Source organism: Chlorocebus sabaeus, chromosome 22 (genome assembly GCF_047675955.1).
Source record: "Chlorocebus sabaeus isolate Y175 chromosome 22, mChlSab1.0.hap1, whole genome shotgun sequence".
NCBI classification, from domain to species: Eukaryota; Metazoa; Chordata; class Mammalia; order Primates; family Cercopithecidae; genus Chlorocebus; species Chlorocebus sabaeus.
Window position 1 is genome coordinate 81,239,297 of NC_132925.1, and position 19,562 is coordinate 81,258,858.

At 45.2% G+C, this 19,562-nt stretch overlaps 1 protein-coding gene across 4 annotated transcripts in view; it reads left to right on the top strand.

The window, feature by feature from the left end:
• Window positions 1-19,562, top strand: part of ACOX2 (acyl-CoA oxidase 2) — a 32,661-nt gene that overhangs the window by 10,919 nt on the left and 2,180 nt on the right. For 2 of the 4 annotated variants that reach the window (XM_007984790.3, XM_073009989.1), the window contains 4 exons: window positions 1,702-1,881; window positions 3,762-3,867; window positions 9,265-9,482; window positions 17,538-17,670. In XM_007984790.3, the coding sequence (XP_007982981.3) occupies window positions 1,702-1,881; window positions 3,762-3,867; window positions 9,265-9,482; window positions 17,538-17,670 (637 nt within the window). Of the gene's footprint in view, window positions 1-1,701; window positions 1,882-3,761; window positions 3,868-9,264; window positions 9,483-12,358; window positions 12,497-17,537; window positions 17,671-19,562 lie in introns of those variants that run through there. The other 2 variants (XM_073009988.1, XM_073009990.1) reach the window with 2 other exon arrangements.

Sequence of the window (19,562 nt, forward strand, 5' to 3'; positions counted from 1 at the left end):
CTTCTCTCACCTCCACCACAGCCTCAGACCCCTCCCTGGTCTCTTGCTTCTGTCCTGTCCCGCTTCTCCACAGGCAGCCGGAGGGATCTTTTCAGAGCCTAGGGAAGATCACAACTTTCTCTGGTTTGAAATTCTTCAATGGCTTCCCAGTGCTCATAGGAAAATGACATATTCTATGCTGTGGCCTGCAAGGTCTGTGTGACCTGACCCCTGCCTGCATGTCCATGATGCTCTCACCACCTCCCGCCTCTGCTCACTTCTTTCTGTTTTTTGTTTTTTGTTTTTGTTTTTGTTTTTTTTGAGATGGAGTTTCACTCTGTCACCTAGGCTGGAGTGCAGTGGTGCAATCTCGGCTCACTGCAACCTCCACCTCCCGGGTTCAAGCAATTCTCCTGCCTCAAACTCCGCAGTAGCTAGGATTACACACCACCATGCCTGGCTAATTTTTGTATTTTTAGTAGAGATGGGGTTTCACCATGTTGGCCAGGCTGCTCTCCAACTCCTGACCTCAGGTGATCCACCTGCCTCAGCCTCCCAAAGTGCTGGGATTACAGGCACAAGCAACCGCACCCAGTCACCTCTGCCAGCCACACACCTCTTTCTGTCCAGGAGGCCTTTGCATTTGATCCCCTCCCACCCAACATGGCCTTGTTTCCTTTGGAGCAGTTTCACAATCTATCATTGTCTCATTTTTTTGTTCACCTTTTTAGCTCTACTCTCCAACTAGACTAGGAGCTCCCTGACGGCAGGGACTACCCCTACCTTGCTCACTTTAGCATCGCCTAGGCTTGGTGCAGAGCCTGCATACACAGGCTCCAAGCAATGGCCAAGTCAGTCTCCTCCACAGAGGTGATTTCTTTTCATCCCTCTTAGGTCTGTGGACCCTGGAGGCTGACAGAGCCTCATCCTCACCTACTCTCAGGTGACCAAACAGGGCAAATGCTTCCCTAAGCAAGGAGAAAGAAGTTCACTGGCAATATGAAAAACAACATTTATTGTGTTTTTAAAAACATATAACATCCCTTGGTTTTTTTCCAAATTAGAAAAGGAATACAATAGCACATATTATGTACTCTGCACTGTGCTAAGCACTCTACAAATATCATCTCATTCCGTTTCACAAACCCTCAGTCAGACGAGAACTGTCCTCCCCACCTAGAGCCAGAGAAACCAAGACTTGGGAGGTGAAGCTTCGTTCATCACACAGGTCTCAGCGAGGCTGTATGGGAATCCAGGGCTGTCTAAGCCCAGAACCTGTAACCACTGGATTATCCTAAAGCAGCAGTTGAGAGTCACCTATAATCCTCCTACTCCTGTTAGCATTCTTGCCTCTATCCTTCTTTTATCAGCTAAGAAAATTTAATTTCCACCCAGTCACTGTACAAGTCATTATAAATCCCAAGATCGCAATGTTCTGATGGAAACTTCTGTTTGCTCAGATCACAGAAGGGTTTATGTTCAGGATCTGAGAGTGTCTGGCCCAGCTCCACAGTTTCCCGGGGTGTGCCTGACTGCAGGCCTCGAGGCAGGATGGCCCAAGGGGGAATCCTCAGGAGGGAGGCCAGGTGGAGGCCTGGTGACCCGGCTCTCCCACGGGAAGGCTGGAACCCAGCATGAACTCGCCTGCCTCTGGGAGTGAGGGGTGCTGGACTGTCCTACAGAGTCTCTGCCCTCTCACCTGCCTCCCTTTCCACCCCCTAGGTTTCTGGTGAAGAGCTACCTGCAGACTCAGATGTCCCCTGGCTCCATGCCACAGAGATCTCTCCCTCCATCTGTCGCGTATCTCGCCACACCTGACCTGGCCAGGTGTCCAGCCCAGAGGGCAGCCGACTTCCTCTGCCCAGAGCTCTACACCACAGCCTGGGCACACGTGGCAGCAAGGTAAGCCAGTGCTGAGAAATCAGCCATCCCACCTGGGGACAGGCTCCATGCCACACTAGGGCCTTTGGATTGGTTGGGTGGACATTCATGAATTCAGTTCTAAAAAGCCACCCCACGCCTAGCCTCCCCCATCCTCTCAGTCCCTGCCACCATGGGAGAGAGAGGGGAAGTCCCCCGCTTCAGCTATGGATCCCCATCACTTCCCCATCCTGGTCACAGTAGTAGAAGCCATGGATCCCCATCACTTCCCCATCCTGGCCACCTCTGGTGGCCCAGAGGTGTGATGTCCTTCTACTACTGTGAGATATTTTTTGAATCTCTAGGGTCCTATGGTGATTTGCAATACAAGGAATGTACCACATGTAAATACTACAAATGTATTGATATGCAAATATCAATAAATAAAGCAATACTCACTCGTATGTTTAAAATATCCCATAATCTAAAAATAATTTTTGAAAATATGACAATACCACAGAATAGAATTCATTTATTTCCAGGGTCTAGTAGGCTCCAGGGAACATGGACAAAGCCAAGGACTCATCCATTCTGTCATTCAACAAATACTGTTCAGTACCTACTCTGTGTTAGGAATGACCAAATATACCAGGGGCTGGGAATAGAGAGGTCCTGACCAAACACAGATACCACCGTGGAAAAGATGGAGGTTTAACTACCTAAAAAGGAAATCTTCTGAACCCTGCCCCAAATTAAAACACCAAAAACAGGCTGGGCATGGTGGCTCACACCAGTAATTCCAGCACTTTGGGAGGTCGAGGTGGGAAGATTGCTTGAGCTCAGGAGTTTGAGACCAGCTTGGGCAACATGGTGAAACCCCACCTCTACCAAACATAGAAAAAAATTTAATAAAAAAATAAAAATGAAACCAAAAACAAACTGGAAAAACATGTTTTCAGTATATGATAAGAGGCCTTATATCCCAACCTGTGGTCCCAGGGATGGTTAATAGGTATTTCAAGATCATAAGCAACTTGGAACATTCATTTATTTATTCCAAAAATATTTATTAACCGCCTATAATATGGCAGGCACTGTTCCAGGCATTAGGGGCCTATCAGTAAATATGCCTGATAAACACCCCAGACCTCACAGAGCTAACATTTCAATTGGGAGATTTGAGGAGGGGAAAATAAGGCTGCTCGAGGTAATTAAAGTGTCATGATATTTCTCCTTGCTTGAAACTCAATGTGACATCTGCTTATCTATTCCCTGACAAAGCAAAAAACATATTGCCTAATAAACAGTTTGCTTTACACACAGATTCCAAGGGTCATGGATGGACGGGCAGGGAACAGAAAATAAGAAGGGATTAAAGGTTAAAAAAATGGCAAATGACTAATTTAGTGGTTTTCAGGACAAAGGTTGGTTTTCTGTTTTTGTTTTTAGGTCCCGTGGGTAGAACCTGCAGCAGGCTAGGTGACTGATGGGCCTCTGTAGCCTTTACAGAAAAACCATTCTCCTTGCTCAGGCCATAGGACGACAGTCAACAAAAAGGCCTGAACATACTGGTGTCAGGCTGGAATCTGCATTAGAAATAGGGCACAGCTCCTGGCCTATGGCCCTGAGGCTTTATAACATGGCGATTAACAACAAGTCAAAATCCTGGCTCTACTCCTGACTAGCTGTGTGACCCTGGACAAATTAGTTAACCTCTCTGGACTCAGTTTTCCCCATAGCAAACTGGGGGGTGCCTGCCCTTAAAAGAGTTAAAGAGATAATGAGTATCAATCATTTAGCTTTATAGCACATAAGTGGTCAATAAACAGGCATTATTTCTACTTCTGAGGGACCACAGGAAGCCCATCAGTTGTCTTTTCCACTCAGTCAGGAAGCTGAACCTTTTTTGCTTTGGCCTTCAGACTGATAAAGGACTCAGTGCACCATTTACAGACCCTGACGCAATCCGGAGCTGATCAGCACGAGGCCTGGAACCAGACCACTGTCATACACCTCCAGGCTGCTAAGGTGAGCGCCCGCCAGCTGAAGCTGAAAGGGATCGTTTTGTTTCCCAGGCAGGCTACCCTGCTGGGAAAATCCGGGCTCTGCCACTATTCCCCAACTCTGCCTCAGCGGCTGCTGCCCTCATTTCACTTCCAAGGCTTTAGTCCAGGGTATTTGAATTAAAGGACTTAACTCCAAAGCAATCTTGCTGGCAGCTCTTAGGGGAAAAGGTAATGAGGCAGTGTTATTGGATTTGCTTCAGGTTGTTCAAATATTTCCTCCCAGATAGAAAAGCAGGTCAAGTTTCCCCTTAGCCCCACAGGCAATCCTTGGATGTCTGATTCAATTTCTACTTGTTTTGTGTTTGTGCATAATTCATAGTCAGTCGGCAAATATTTGAGCACCCACTCTGCACTGGGCACTGAGGTGGGTGCTCAACAGTGAAGCCACTGCCCATGCACAGCTACAATCAAGGAAGCACCATGACATGGCAATACAGGCTGCTACGGAATCCCAGAGCAGGCACATTTCTGCCCACCTGGAGGAGTCAGAAAGGCTTCCCAAAAGAAGCGGTAACTTCAAGGATAAGCTGAAATTAGCCAGCTAAAGGGTGGGGTGGCAGCTTTGGAGAGAAAAGTTTCCAGGCAAAGGGAGCTGCGCGTGCAAAAGGAGTCAGCAAGAAGAATCCTGGTGTGCTTGGGAGGAAGTGCAAATCTCTCAAGGAGGACCTACGGAGGAGGACTGAGACAAGGGGAGAAGGGGAGACAGGCAAGGCCTCTGACCTTTTGCACCACTGTGAAAAGTTGGGGTTTTGTTTTCATTGCAATGCCTTTGCTGAGTTTGTTTGGAGGTGGAGTAAAGTGATCAGTTTCATTCTAGAAGAATCATGCAGGTTGCCCGGGGTGGAATGAAAGGGAGCAAGTTAGAAAGGAGCAAGTCTGGGCCAAGACTGAGGGTGGTCCTGACCATGAGCATGGCAGAAGGCCTGGAGACAAGTGGGTAGATCAGAGATACTAAGGGGGAAGAAGGCAGCGACAAGCCTCAGAGTGCTGGGGTGGGAAAGAGGTAAGAACAACTCCTGAGTTCTAGCGTAGGCAGCTGGGACTCTGGCACCGCCAATAACTGGAAAACTAAAGTGATCACACCACTGCTCAGGCCTCAGACCCAGAAAATGGCAGCCTTGGAACAGGAGAGCCCTGAAGGGCTGCAGAGGCCCTCGTGGGACAGGGTTGGTGGGGCAGGCTGGACATTGAGTACCACCACGTGACCCACCACCTCCATCACACCGCCGGTTCTGGGATTACCTCTGCAGCCCTCAGTTCTGTTCAGCCTACAGCAGGGGCACTCTCTGCTGTGCTAACTGTCCTGTCAACACAGAGGGTGAGCCAAGGCTTCCTGCTTTCACTGGATCACCAAAACAGGAACCACAGCTGCCCATTATCCACTCATCCATTTTCCAAACCTATGGCCTGCCTTCAAATGGACCAGATGCTGCTTGCCAGGGTTACTTCATTTAATCCACACAGCCCTGGGAGGGAGACTGACATTATCTCCACTTCAAGAGTAAGGAAAGAGAACTCAGGAGTTAGGTCCCAGAGGTAGAAAATAGCTGAGTCCAGATGCTTTCCCTTCCCACACCACCAAGGGTGTGATGAGTGACTGAGGTGAGCAACAAACTCTGGGGGGATGGAGGGTGATAGCCAGCCAGCCTGTGAGGGAAGAACACGTCCCTGACAGCTTCCTGGGGAGGTGGTGCCCCAGCTGAGTCTCCAAGGTCATAATGGATAGGGCTTTCTGTACTCTCTGTGCTTTGCGGGGTTATTTAGTCTACAGAAAGCTTCAGCACCCAACTGGGCCCCATCTGGAAACCATAAATGTGCAGGTAGAGATAACTGCAACTTGGGGGAAGCGGGGATGATACTGACAGAAGAGTAGACAAGGGGGAGCCATGGGCTAAATTCTGGTCCCAGCTCTGTGTGACCTCAAGCAGCCCCTTCTCTGGGCTTTAACTTCCCTATCTGTAGACAAAGGGGCATGGGAGAGCCCTTTAGGCTCTGTCAGGCTCTGGTCCGATAATGCAGACTCTGACCAGAAGAGATGTCAGTCTCCAGGACCACTGGAACAAATGCTGGCCTCATTATAATCCAGCCTCTGTCTCCTGTGGCTTTGGCCACACAGGGTTAGGAATACAGTCCTGGTGTGGCTCTCACTGCTACCACTTCCTAGCCATGACCTTGGGGAAAAAACTTAATATTTCAGAGCCTCAGTCTCTTCATCTGCAAGATAGAGCTAATAACAGTACCTACTTTGTAGGACTCTGATAAAGATTAAATGAGTAAAACTTAAAGAGAGGCAGCTAGCACCTAAGTGCATATATCCCACCCCCACCCCCAAATTAGACAGGAGGCAAGATTTAAACCAACACACGCAATGTAAATAATGTTCACTGTGCTCAGAGCGTGGGACCAAAGTTCGGCTCAGCCCTTCCCCAAAGCGTAGAGGTCACCTCTGTCTCTGATCCTCATCCTGCTTTTTAAGGCAGAGGCCCAGGCCGTTGGGCAGCTCTCCATCACTCCACTCCTCAACTGAGAGCCTTAAGCATTTGAGGATGCAGCTCTCAGATTAGGACAGGAAAAGGAGTGTGGGTCTGCAGTTCTGCCAAGCTGGACCCAGTCTGAGCAACAAAGGCTACTGGAGCCAGCAGAGGCAACACAGCACATCTGCTGACCTTCCACAGCCAAATGCTGCAAGTCCAGCACGGCTGTGAGCACACCATGTCTGAATGGCAAAGTGGAGTTGTCAGCACCTGTGTGAGGGCCCCCTAGGAAACACAGGTTCTTTCCAACTGAGAAAATGGATCGGGTCACTGCGCAGCTAAAGACTCCCGGTCCCACAGAACAAATTCCGACCATGTTCTTCACAGCCCTTCACTGACCTGAGCCCCAGGTATGAGTCCACCCTAACCTCCATGGTTCCCCGTCATCACCTCATTATACCACCACACTTCAGCCTCATTAAATTGCCTGCAGCTTCCTGAATGTACAACTTTTTGCACATAAGGTTCTCCCTGCCTGGAATGACCTTTCCCCCAACTCATGTCCCACTGGGTGAATTCTTTTGAACCCCCAAGACATTCTTTTTTTTTTTTTTTTTTTTGAGACGGAGTCTCGCTCTGTTCCCCAGGCTGGAGTGCAATGGCCGGATCTCAGCTCACTGCAAGCTCCACCTCCCAGGTTTACGCCATTCTCCTGCCTCAGCCTCCCAAGTAGCTGGGACTACAGGCGCCCACCACCTCACCCGGCTAGTTTTTTGTATTTTTTAGTAGAGACGGGGTTTCACCGGGTTAGCCAGGATGGTCTCAATCTCCTGACCTCGTGATCCACCCGTCTCGGCCTCCCAAAGTGCTGGGATTACAGGCTTAAGCCACCACGCCCGGCCGACATTCTTTTTTTTTAAGATAGAATCTCACTCCATCACCCAGGCTGGAGTTCAGTGGCACAGTCTCAGCTCACTGCAAACTCCACCTCCCAGGTTCAAGCGATTCTCATGCCTCAGTCTCCCGAGTAGCGAGAATTACAGGTGTGCACCACCACACCTGGCTAATTTTTGTATTTTTTGTAGAGACAGGGTTTCACCATGTTGACCAGGCTAGTCTCAAACTCCTGACCTCAAGTGATCCGCCCACCTCAGTTTCCCAAGGTGCTAGGATTACAGGTGTGAGCCACCGCACCCAGCCAAACCCCCAAGACACTCTAAATCTTGCTACTGAAAATCACTACAGCAGCATGGGCATCACAGGGGACCTTGTTAGAAATGCAGTCTCAGGCCTTGCCCTGGAATCTGCATTTTGACAAGATCCCCAGGTGATCTGTGTGCACATAAAAAACTGAGAAGCGGGGCCAGGCCCAGAGGCTCTGCCTGTAATCCCAGCACTTTGGGAAGCCAAGGAAGGAGGATCACTTGAGCTCAGGAGTTTGAGACCAGTGTGGGCAACATAGCAAGACTCTCATCTCTACTAAAAATACCAAAAAAAAAAAAAAAAAAACCCAGGCATGGTGATGTGCACCTGTGGTCCCAACTACTCGGGAGGCTGAGGCAGGAGGATCACTTGGGCCCAGTGGGACACAGGTTGCAGTGAGGCAAGATTGCAACACTGCACTTCGGCCTGGATGACAGAGTGAGATTGTATCTCAAAAAAAAAAAAACAAACAATTGAGAAGCACTGCTTTATACTTTGTCTTCCTCACTCTCCCTAATAGAACTCATATATCCTACCTGACAAAATAATTATGTGTGCTTGTCTTGATGAGATGGGGTCTGTTCAAAATATGTTACAACCAGTAGGACAAGGCACTAACCAATCAAAATGGACTTCAGCCCTAGGGTAAGCAAGGTCCTGAAGGCCTCCTGCTGGATCAAGCATTAATCCTTTAGTTGCTGGGCTGTGGAGAGAAGGAGGGGGTCTTCGGGACGGAGTCCATCTGGCAGGAGGGGCTCTCACAGGGTTGATGGCAGTGGACACTTGCCAGCTGGTATTAAAGTATTATTTTGACAACTGCCATAGCCAGACCATTACATATGAGCTAAATAACAGCACTGCTTACCTTAAGGAGTTTATACTCTAGCTGGGATAAATTTCATATATATCTTGAACCATTATTTTCTCACCCCATGGTGTACACATGTGTGCGTGCACACACACACACACACACACCACTGACTTGAACACGGCAGACAACAAATAGCTTTTTTTTTTTTTTTTTTTTTGAGATGGAGTTTCGCTCTTATTGCCCAGGCTAGAGTGCAATGGCATGATTTTGGTTCACTGCAACCTCCGCCTCCTGGGTTCAAGTGATTCTCCTGCCTCAGCCTCCCAAGTAGCTGGGATTACAGGCATGCACCACCATGCTTGGCTAATTTTTGCATTTTAGTAGAGACAGGGTTTCGCCATGTTGGTCAGACTGGTCTCAAACTCCTGACCTCAGGTGATCCACCCACCTTGGCCTCCCAAAGTGCTGGGATTACAGGCGTGAGCCACTGCATCCAGCCTTAAAATAGCTATTTTCTTAAGAACAGTGGTGCTGTCCTCCACCTTCCCCAGGCCAGCCTCCAATGTGCCTGTATTCTTTCTCTCCACTTTCCAACCTACTTGAAACTGCTCCAAGCAAAAGAAAACAAGGGCCATGTTTCAAAAGCCCACCAGTCCCCAACACACACACACACACACACACACACACACACACACACACACACACGACATCAAAAAGCCTTGATCAGACCCAGAGTGAGCTAGAAGAAAAGTCAGCCTGCTGGGAAGCACATCCTGCCTCAAGTTTATTCCAGCCATCTTCCCAAGCTTCCAGGATGACTTCTGGTGTAGAAAACCAGAAACTAGGAGAACATATCTTTGTGTCTTTGTAGGCGCACTGCTACTATGTCACTGTGAAGGGTTTTACAGAAGCTCTGGAGAAACTAGAAAATGAATCAGCGATTCAGCAGGTTCTCAAGCGCCTCTGTGACCTCCATGCCATACACGGAATCTTGACTAACTCGGGTGACTTTCTCCATGATGCCTTCCTCTCTGGTGCCCAAGTGGACATGGCAAGAGCAGCCTACCTGGACCTGCTCCGCCTGATCCGGTGAGTGGCACAGCCTTCAAACCATGTTAGCCTTCAGAGAATAACCCTACCCCCTTGTTCACAGGTCACTTCCAACTCCAAAACCTTGCTAATGGACAGAGCAGCAATAGCCCTGGAGAGGTTTACACCCTATTATCATTACAATCAGCACAAAGCATTATGAATTAATGAAAGAAAAAAATGGGAAAAACACTTAAGAATAAATGAGCTGCCTCAGTTGAACTCTTCACATTGTCAAGGAAATAGGAATAGTATCTAAGGAAAATGAATAAAATGAAGTATGCTACACATGAATGATACGTTGCTAATGTGCTGATAATAGTCTCAAACATAGCTAACTTTTTTTTTCTTTTTTTTTTTTTTTTGAGACGGGGTCTTGCTGTGTCGCCCAGGCTAAAGTACAGTAGTACAATCTCATCTCACTGCAACCTCTGCCTGTGGGTTCAAGTGATTCTCCTGCTTCAGCCTCCCAAGTAGCTGGGATTACAGGTGCCCGCCATCATGCCCAGCTAATTTTTGTATTTTTAGTAGAGATGGGGTTTCATCACATTGACCAGGCTGGTCTCGAACTCCTGACCTCAAGTGATCCACGTGCCTTGGCCTCCCAAAGTGCTGGGATTACAGGTGTGATCCAACGTGCCCAGGCATAGCTAACCTTTAAAGAGCACTTATGTGACAGGCCCTGTGCCAAAGGCTTTTACATACATCTCATTTAATCCTTACAGCCCTTTGAAATGGGTACTATTAATCTCCTCATTTTATTGGAAAGGAAATTCAGGCTGATGGGAGTTGCCCAGTGTCAATCAGCCAGAGGAGGGGCCGGGTACAATCTCAGGTCTGGCCCCTAGGCATGAGCTCTTCACCTATATGTTAAGGTGAAGGTTGAGGTATTATCTACTTCAAACACATCCTTGTCTTTGTTAAATGTGCTTCAGCAAATTCTTACCAAGTTTAGTAAACTTACCTTAATCCTCCCTCAGCTTCAAGATGAAAATTTTTTTAACTCTGTAATTCATATATTCATTTATAAAATAATAACACAAAGTTTTTAAATGCAGCATTAATGCAGGGTCAATGAAATACTAACGCAGTGCTTTCACACTGTTATTCTATAATCTAAACAATTGCTTTAAAAACATATCAAAACCAAAGCCCAACCTGATCAGAGTCCTAGAAAAAATAGAAATAAAAACAATAAAGAAAAAAAAAGGCTGGGCAACATGGCAAAAGCCCACTTCTACAAAAAATACAAAAAATGAATTGGGCACACACCTGTAGTCCCAGCTACTCGAGAGGCTGAGGTAGGAGGATTGATTGATCCCAGGAGGTTAAGGTTGCAGTGAGCTATGATCGCATCACTGCACTCCAGCCTAGGCAAGAAAGTGAGACCTTCTCTCAAAAAAAGGAAAGAAAAGAAAACATTGCAAATTATTTACCATTGTCCATAAGGTTAAAAAAAATGGACTAATTTGAGAATATAATCTTTTCGAGACCTCACTGGGCAGAAAATATATGCCTATTGCATGGGGTTAGAGGTGACTCCTAGAATCTCCAACAATTCTCATATCAACAAGACTGACAAAAAGAAAAAAAGAGGCTGGGAGCAGTGGCTCGCACCTGTAACCCCAGCACTTTGGGAGGCCAAGGTGGGAGGATTACTTGAGGCAAAGAGTTTAAGACTAGCTTGGGCAACATAGTAAGACCCTGTCTCTAAAATTAAATATATGTATTTATTTAATATAAATATAAATATACATTCATATATATTTTATATATTATATATTTATATATTATATATATTCATATTATATTTATATATTATATATATTTTTATAAATATATATATATCAGGTATTGTGGCTAACACCTATAATCCCAGCACTTTGGGAGGCCAAGGTGGGTGGATCACCTGAGGTCAGGAGTTCGAGGCCAGCCTGGCCAACATGGTAAAACCCTGTCTCTACTAAAAATGCAAAAAATTAGCTCAGTGTGGTGGCGGGCACCTGTAATCTTAATGACTCGGGAGGCTGAAGCAGGAGAATAGCTTGAACCCAGGAGGCAGAGGTTGCAGTGAGCCAAGATGGCACCACTGCACTCCAGCCTTGGTTGCAAGAGTGAGACTCCGTCTCAAGAAAAAAAAAAAAAGTTCAGTTAAATCATCAAAAACTGTCAAAAGTACATTTGACACAATTATGTCCCAGGTATTAAACTTTCCTTAATACAGGGAATCCAGTGGTGAAAACTATTAAGAGCATAATTAAGTACTGCACAGTTCAAGCCCAAGGGTGTCTATCTGTCTGAAACCCTCAGAATTTAAAAGCACTTGAAAATAATTGTTCTAGCCCTGGTTGTCGGTGATGATAAAATACAAAAGATCACCTTAACACCCTATAAGCATGTTTTTTAAATTTGCAAACAGAATTTCTAAGTGCTTGCCTTGGCTCCAGCAACTTACAATTCAAGACAAGACAGACAGCCCTGATGCAAGCTGCCAACTTACTCATGCATCAAACCCAGAAACTGATTTACTTCCATGATGGTTCCTAAGTAGCCTTACTACTGCAGGGTAATTAGGCACATAACAGATTCTATGCATATCACTGTTTGGTGTCACAGTTCCCTGCCTTGATTAGTCACTATCTCCCTAAGATTTCTGAGATGAAAACTGAAGGGCGGCATAGTATGCTAAGGATGCCAAGAACAAGCTCTCTGTAATGTTAACTGACCCAAACAGTCTTTAGTTGTTTAAGCAGTCATAAAACCTCAGTTGGGGGTACTTCTAGGTAAAGACGACAGATTAAACATATGCATTTACTCTTGTTCTTTCCTGAAATCCTACTAAAACATCAGTGAATGGACTGAAATTTTTTTTAAAGGCATAAACCCACAAAGAGAAAGAGATGTTGTCTCTATGTTGTCCAGACTGGTCTTGAACTCCTGGGCTCAAGGGATCCTCCTACCTCAGCCTCCCAAAGTGCTGGGATTACATGCATGAGCTAACACACCTAGCCTCTGTGAGTAATTTTAAGACTTTCTTTGACTCTGCCCTGGCAGAAGGGTAAATAGAGGGTCTGTGGACTAGGGAGCATCAGGTATAGTTGATAATAAGGCTACCCTTCAGAAAATAGGGTTCTTTATAGACCAAATGTGGACACCTCCCTCCCCCAGACCTTTTTTCCCACTGGTTCCTAAAAAACTGGCCGCCAGACTAGTACCCTGCAAGAAGATAATAAGATGATCCTTCTCTGGAGAATCTGGCCAGCCCAAGGAGAAGGAGCTAAAGACACTGACATCAGAGTCCCCCAGTGGTCCACCCAATTCACTCCATAGTGAACCCCACATTAGCAAGCATAGCCACAGGTTTGTAATCAGCTAGTTAATGCCTTGCTCTTAGCTATGATCAGACACTCAGGGATCAATAAACACCTGAAGAATGCCCCTAACATAAAAGATGGAGACTAAAACAAGCAAGAACAAGGCAATTCAGAGGACATAAGAGAATCCACAGGGAGAAAAAAAACTTAAAAAAAAACAAAAACAAAAAACAGTGATAGAGAAAGTATTGCAACCACAAAATAAAAAAAACCTGAATGCCATTATTTAAAACTAATATTCAGAGAACCTTAAAAAAGAGCTTCTTGAAATTAAAAAATGATAGTGGAAATGAAAACTCAATGTAAGGACTGGGAGATAAGGTTGCAGAAATCTCACAGCAAGAAAGCAAAAAGACAAAAAAAAGGAGGACTTTTAAAAAGAGGACCAGTCTTAGCTGTTCATCATCTGAAGAATAGGTCTAGAAAGAAGACAGAGAAAACAGAAGGAAGCGAATCATTAATAAAATAATTCAAGAAAACATTCCTCAAATGAAGGATACGCGTTTCAGATGAAAAAGGGTCACAGATGCCTACAGACTAAAGGAGAGGAGACAGGCACACACATGCACAAAATAAGTCACACTGTATACCATGTGAAATGATAATAGCTACGATGAAGGAAACGATACTACGAAGTGGGGGAAAGAATGCTGGGGGTCAGTAAGGAGGATGGGGAGCTACATAAGTAGGCCAGAGAAGACCTCCCTGGGAGGGTGACATTTAAGGAAAGACCTGGAAGAAGGTAGGGAGAAGCTGTTGTAGCTGCTAAGGAAAGAACATTACAGGCAGAACATAAGTACAGTCATGCATCACTTAATGACAGGAGGATCTGTTCTGAGAAATGTGTCTTCAGGTGAGTCTGTCATCGCGTGAACATCACAGAGTGTACTTACACAAGCCTAAATGGTTAGCCTATTGCTCGTAGGCTCACACTGCAAAGCACGGTGCTGTACTGAATACTGTAGGCAATTCTAACGTAAGTCATGAAGCAATAGGAATTTTTCAGCTTTATCATAATGTCATGGGACCGCCATCATATACATGGTCCATCATTGACCAAAACATCATTATGCAGTGCATGATGGTACAAATGTTGGAGACCAGAGTGTGCTTGGCATATCCATACACACAGAAGAGGCCACAGGGGCAGGAATGGCATGACTGCAGGGGAAAATGAGGGCAGAGGTCAGAGAGTTAAGGGAGTACAGCAGGGAGTGGGAAGAGAGAGTAAGGTAGATCATTGCAAAGACTTAAGAGAATGCGAAGGTTTTGAGCACTGGATAGAATGGGAGGGTTTTGAGCATTGGATAGACACAACCTGAAAGCATCTGATGTATATTTTTAAAGGCTCACTCCAGCTGCTATATTAAGAACTAAGAGTAAAGGCAGGGAGATCAGCTGGATGGCTCATGCAATCATCCAAGTGAGGGATGATAGTGGATTGGAGCAGTCATAGTGCTGGAAGTGGTGGGAAGTGGTTGAAGTCTGAATGTATCTTGAAGGCAGAACAGGATTTGCTGACAGATTAGATGTACGGTAAGAAAGAAGAGAAGAATCAAAGTTTTTGATCAGAACGACAGAGCTGCTATTTACTATAAATGGGGAAGACTGTAGGAGGGCCAGGTGGCAGGGTGGACAGGAAAGAGCTAGCAGCCCAGGAGTTTGGGTTCAGACACATTACCTTTGAAGAGCCTGTCAGAAATCCAAGTACAGATATTGGTAAGCAGGGGACACTGGAGGAATAAATTTGGAAGTCATTGGCATATGGTTGATATTTAAAGCCATGAGAAGAATATCACAAGGAGTGCATGAAGAGGCCCAAGTACTGAGTCTTGAGACCCTTGAAAGATAGTAAGGAAGTAACCGCAGCAAAAGCTATTTCTGTGGAATGGTGGGAGTAAAAACATGAATAGATCCAGTTCAGGAGAGAATGTGAAAATTGGAAATCATAAGCATAAACACGCATAATGCTTTCAGAGAGTTTTGTCCTAAAGGGGAGCCAAGATGATGGAGAAGGAAATAGAGTCGAAAGTTTGTGTTTAAGATGGGAGAAATGACTGTCTGTTTGTATACTGATGGAAATGATCCAGTACAGAGGGGATTTTTTTTTCCTTATACCTTTCTTTGAGCTTGATCTTGGCCTCCCATCAGGCCTTGTGTTTAAGAGCAAGTTCTTTGAAGAGATCCTTGTTGATGACAGTTTGTCCAAGACCATATCCACAGAGTACCTTGTGGGCATGTGGTGATTGTAGTTATAAGCTTTTGCAAAAGACTTAATCCTTGACCTCTTGGAGAGCTTCTTGCCTATGGCAGCCATCACTTTGTGAGGATAGCTGTCAGTTCCAGCTACCAAAGCATGATTGTAAGAACGGACTGAGGTGCCATCATCAATGTTCTTCATGATGATGGCTTTGCGTCCAGAGTAGCATCCAGCCAGGACCAGCACCACATTCCCAGGTTTCATGAACTTGCCCATTTTGACAGCAACCAGCCAGACCTACAGTAAAAAGAAAGAAGGGCATTTCCACTAACCTTTTACCCCTGAGAGGGGAATTTTGATGTTGTAGGGGAAAGGCAGGAGAATTTTGTTCTCCAGTAGGCAAGAGGAAAAGACATGTAGTAGACAAGGAGGGACTGAGGCCTGAGCTGAGAGCCTGAAGAGAGAAGGCATTGTATGTATAAATGCAAGGGTGGGAACTTATACAGATTCTCTTACCGCTTCCACTTCATCAGTGAGATATGATGTAAAGCCATCCAGGCAGGAGAGATGGGAAAGGTGGATAGTGTCAATCTGAGGATCAAAGAGATGGTATAAAATAACTACCTAAGAAAAGGAAAGAGTAAATGAACAATGAGTAAATGCAGCAATGTAATACAATTGCTGAGTGCAATTAGGGCCCACTTGAGCCATTATTACACCAGTTATGATTGTTTTTTCCAGTCATGTATAGCTACAAAGGTCGTAGCACAAAGTGGGTGGAAAATTAAAGACAAAGAGGCATGCATTTTGCTAAACAGGTATGACAAAGCAAGAAAAACTGTTTGTGTGTGTGTGTGTGTGTGTGTGTGTATTTTTTAGAGGGAGTCTTGCTCTGTTGCCCAAGCTGGAGTGCAGTGGCAAGATCTCAGCTCACTGCAACCTCTGCCTCCCGGGTTCAAGCAGTTCTCCCACCTCAGCCTTCCCGGAAGCTGAGACTACAGGCACACACCACCACGCCTGGCTAATTTTTGTATTTTCAGTACAGACAGGGTTCTGCCATGTTGGCCAGCTGGTCTCGAACTCCTGACCTCAGCCGATCCATCTGTCTCAGTCTCCCAAAATGCTGGGACTACAGGCGTGAGCCATCACACCTGGCCTGTTGAATATATTTTTGAGAGAGTAATAGGGCATGGAATTTCAGGTGGATAAGGAATGAAGTGAGTCCACAAGGGGGCAAGGGGGACATTAAATTGGTGGTAGGGCTCATATGATGTTGGGGATCATCAAGAAAGGATTACACTGGATACAGTATCCTAGTTACCTCCAATGCTTTAATGATGCACAGTCATCGTGATGTCAATACTAAATACTGGTCTGGCCAAAATTATAACTATATTGGGAGGCCCGATGGCCAGGAGGAGGAAGAATGGGAACAGGGGGAGGTAGGAGTGAAGAGAGGGGTGATAAATATAAATCTTTACCTTTTGAATGAAGAATCAACAGATAATATCTCAAACTGAACCACGAACAAGCAGCAATATAAACAAGATATTTTGACATTGGGATAAATACAGAAATATCAGCTAAAAGACTGAAATTGTCGGCCAGGCATGGTGGCTCACACTTGTAATCTCAGCACTTTGGGAACTTGAGGTGGGCAGATCACCTGAGGTCAGGAGTTCGAGACCAGCCTGGCCAACATGGTAAAACCCCATCTCTATTAAAAATACAAAAATTAGCCGGGCATGGTGGTGGGCGCCTGTAATCCCAACTACTCGGGAGGCTGAGGCAGGAGAATGGCTCGAGCCTGGGTGGTGGAAGTTGCAGTAAGCCGAGATTGCGCCATTGCAGTCTAGCCTGGGCGACTGAGCGAGACTATCTCAAAAAAAAAAAAAAAAAGATTGAAATTGCTTCTGAGGAGAAAGAAGTGGAAATCAGGCAGGAATATGCTGGTTATTTATTTATTTTGGGACAGGAGTCTCGCTCTGTCGCCCAGGCTGGAGTGCAGTGGCATGATCTCCACTCACTGCAACCTCCGCCTCCTGGGTTCAAGTGATTCTCCTGCCTCAGCCTCCTGAGTAGCTGGGACTACAGGCACGTGCCACTACACCTGGCTAATTTTTTGTATTTTTAGTAGAGACGGGGTTTCACCGTGTTAGCCAGGATGGTCTCGATCTCCTGACTTCATGATCCGCCTGCTTCAGCCTCCCAAAGTGCTGGGATTACAGGTGTGAGCCACCGCGCATGGCCGGATATGCTGTTTTTTAAACAAGCCTTAAGGAACTCTTTGACTCATTATACTATGCATATATAACTGATTAAAAACTAAAAACTAAAAACTAAAAAAAAAAAAAAAGCTGAATTGTTTGAAAAGCAAATAATCATGCAACCTCTAATTAGGTATTGTTATTCACCATCCAAGACTAGTTTGATTCATAAGAGCAATCTAAAATACTTACAAACTCTTGTTTCCTATCCCAGGAAGGATGCCATCCTGTTAACTGATGCTTTTGACTTCACCGATGAGTGTTTAAATTCAGCACTTGGCTGTTATGATGGAAATGTTTATGAACGCCTGTTCCAGTGGGCTCAGAAGTCACCAACCAATACTCAGGTAGTTGAGTGGAACACATTATAAATTATGTAAGAAAGCAGAGAGCAGGCAGTGAATACACCTGCATGTTCTCCTATTTTAACTGATTTCCATTAGGTTGGCAATCACTTAGCGTAGCATGTCTATTTAAAATATTTTTAGAGGCCGGGCGCGGTGGCTCATGCCTGTAATCCCAGCACTTTAGGAGGCCGAGGCGGGTGGATCACGAGGTCAGGAGATCGAGACCATCCTGGCTAACACAGTGAAACCCTGTCTCTACTAAAAATACAAAAAACAAAAAAATGAGCCAGGCGTGGTGACGGGCGCCTGTAGTCCGCCCGTCAGGAGGGAGGCTGAGGCAGGAGAATGGCGTGAACCCGGGAGGCAGAGCTTGCAGTGAGCCGAGATCGCGCCATTGCACTCCAGCCTGGGTGACACAGCAAGACTCCATCTCAAAAAAAATAAATAAAATAAAATAAAATAAAATAAAAAATAAAATATTTTTAGAGAACACATAAAAGAAACCAGGAGTGGCAGTATGGCCTGGCAGGAACTCTAAGCCTGGATTGTAATCAGCAAAATGCACTGCTTGGAACTTAGTAAAGGGAATTAAGAGGAAGGCCCAAGCTCTAAATCATGGCTTGACAGACCCAAGGGCATACACACAGAGTGGTAAACTGGCTTTTAAGTAACAAAAAGAAGGAGATAAATCACTGCGGTGATTTAACCACCTTATTTTCAGCCTTTTAACTTTCAGTTTTGTGTAGATAAAAGTGGGTATTGGAAGTGGTAGGAAGCTTGAGGGATGTCTCTCTCAGACCTGATTGCCTGCTAGAGATGATACCCTCTCCTCTTCACTCTAAGGAATACAATCCAAGGAGCAAAGAAAGCTGTTGCACTGCCATCAGTAGCCCAGGAAAGCCATATAAGTGACAATTACAAGGGTCATGAAAAAAATCCCCAGCCATCCTAGGAGAGCACACCAGAACTCTACATCATTACCAGTGAGAAGACGGGGAGGACTCATAAGGTCCCAACACTCTAGGGCCAGGGTATGCTCACAGCTCTCTGCTTATGAGCCTCTTTGACAAAAGTTGTAAATGTCAGTGAATATGTTAACAGGAGTGAGGAAATAAACCCTGTAGTTAGAATATGAGGAACCAATATTTAATAGCAGATTTTACATAGATGATCAAAACAAAAAGTCGATAGGTACACAACAGATTATTTTAAATTTTATAGTGCCAATACATTATTCAGGTGGTGAAGCTTTCTTTTTTACCTCTTTGATCCAATTTCAGAAAAGGTGTCTTAACACCACATCAAATTGGCAACTCTCAGGCTTTCATTCACACCTAGCATGGTGTTAGACTTGTTCTTAACAATTTGCAGCCTGTCATACCACATGGCTTAATTTAACATGACTATCTAAAGTTACAACACAACTAACCCATCTTGGTCACTCCCTGTCCCCAGAAAGACATCCTTTTAACTCAAGGAAACATAAACAATATATGTTCACTACTTTAGTACAGTTAACCTACTTCCAGTGTGTTACTTTTTCTAATGATTAGATCTCTCTGCTTTCTAACATTTAAATCTTGGCATAAAAATATAGCAGTCCTCCCACTCCACACTAGCTCCCATGGTCTAAAGATAAATGTAGCCCTTTGGGGCTCCAGAGAAAAGCCTGCCCTGCTATAACACCTGTCAGAAATGCTGACATATATAGCTCAAACTTGTTTTACTGGCAACACAGCAAACATTCTGGTTTCTCTAGAGAGAATGGAGGGGGCTTTCTTGTGTTTTAGTTTGGTTTTAATATTTATTTTAAAAGAGTTTAATCTGGATACTACACGAGAACATGTTTATCTAAACGAGAGGAATGACTGACCCAGAGGCTCAACACATTT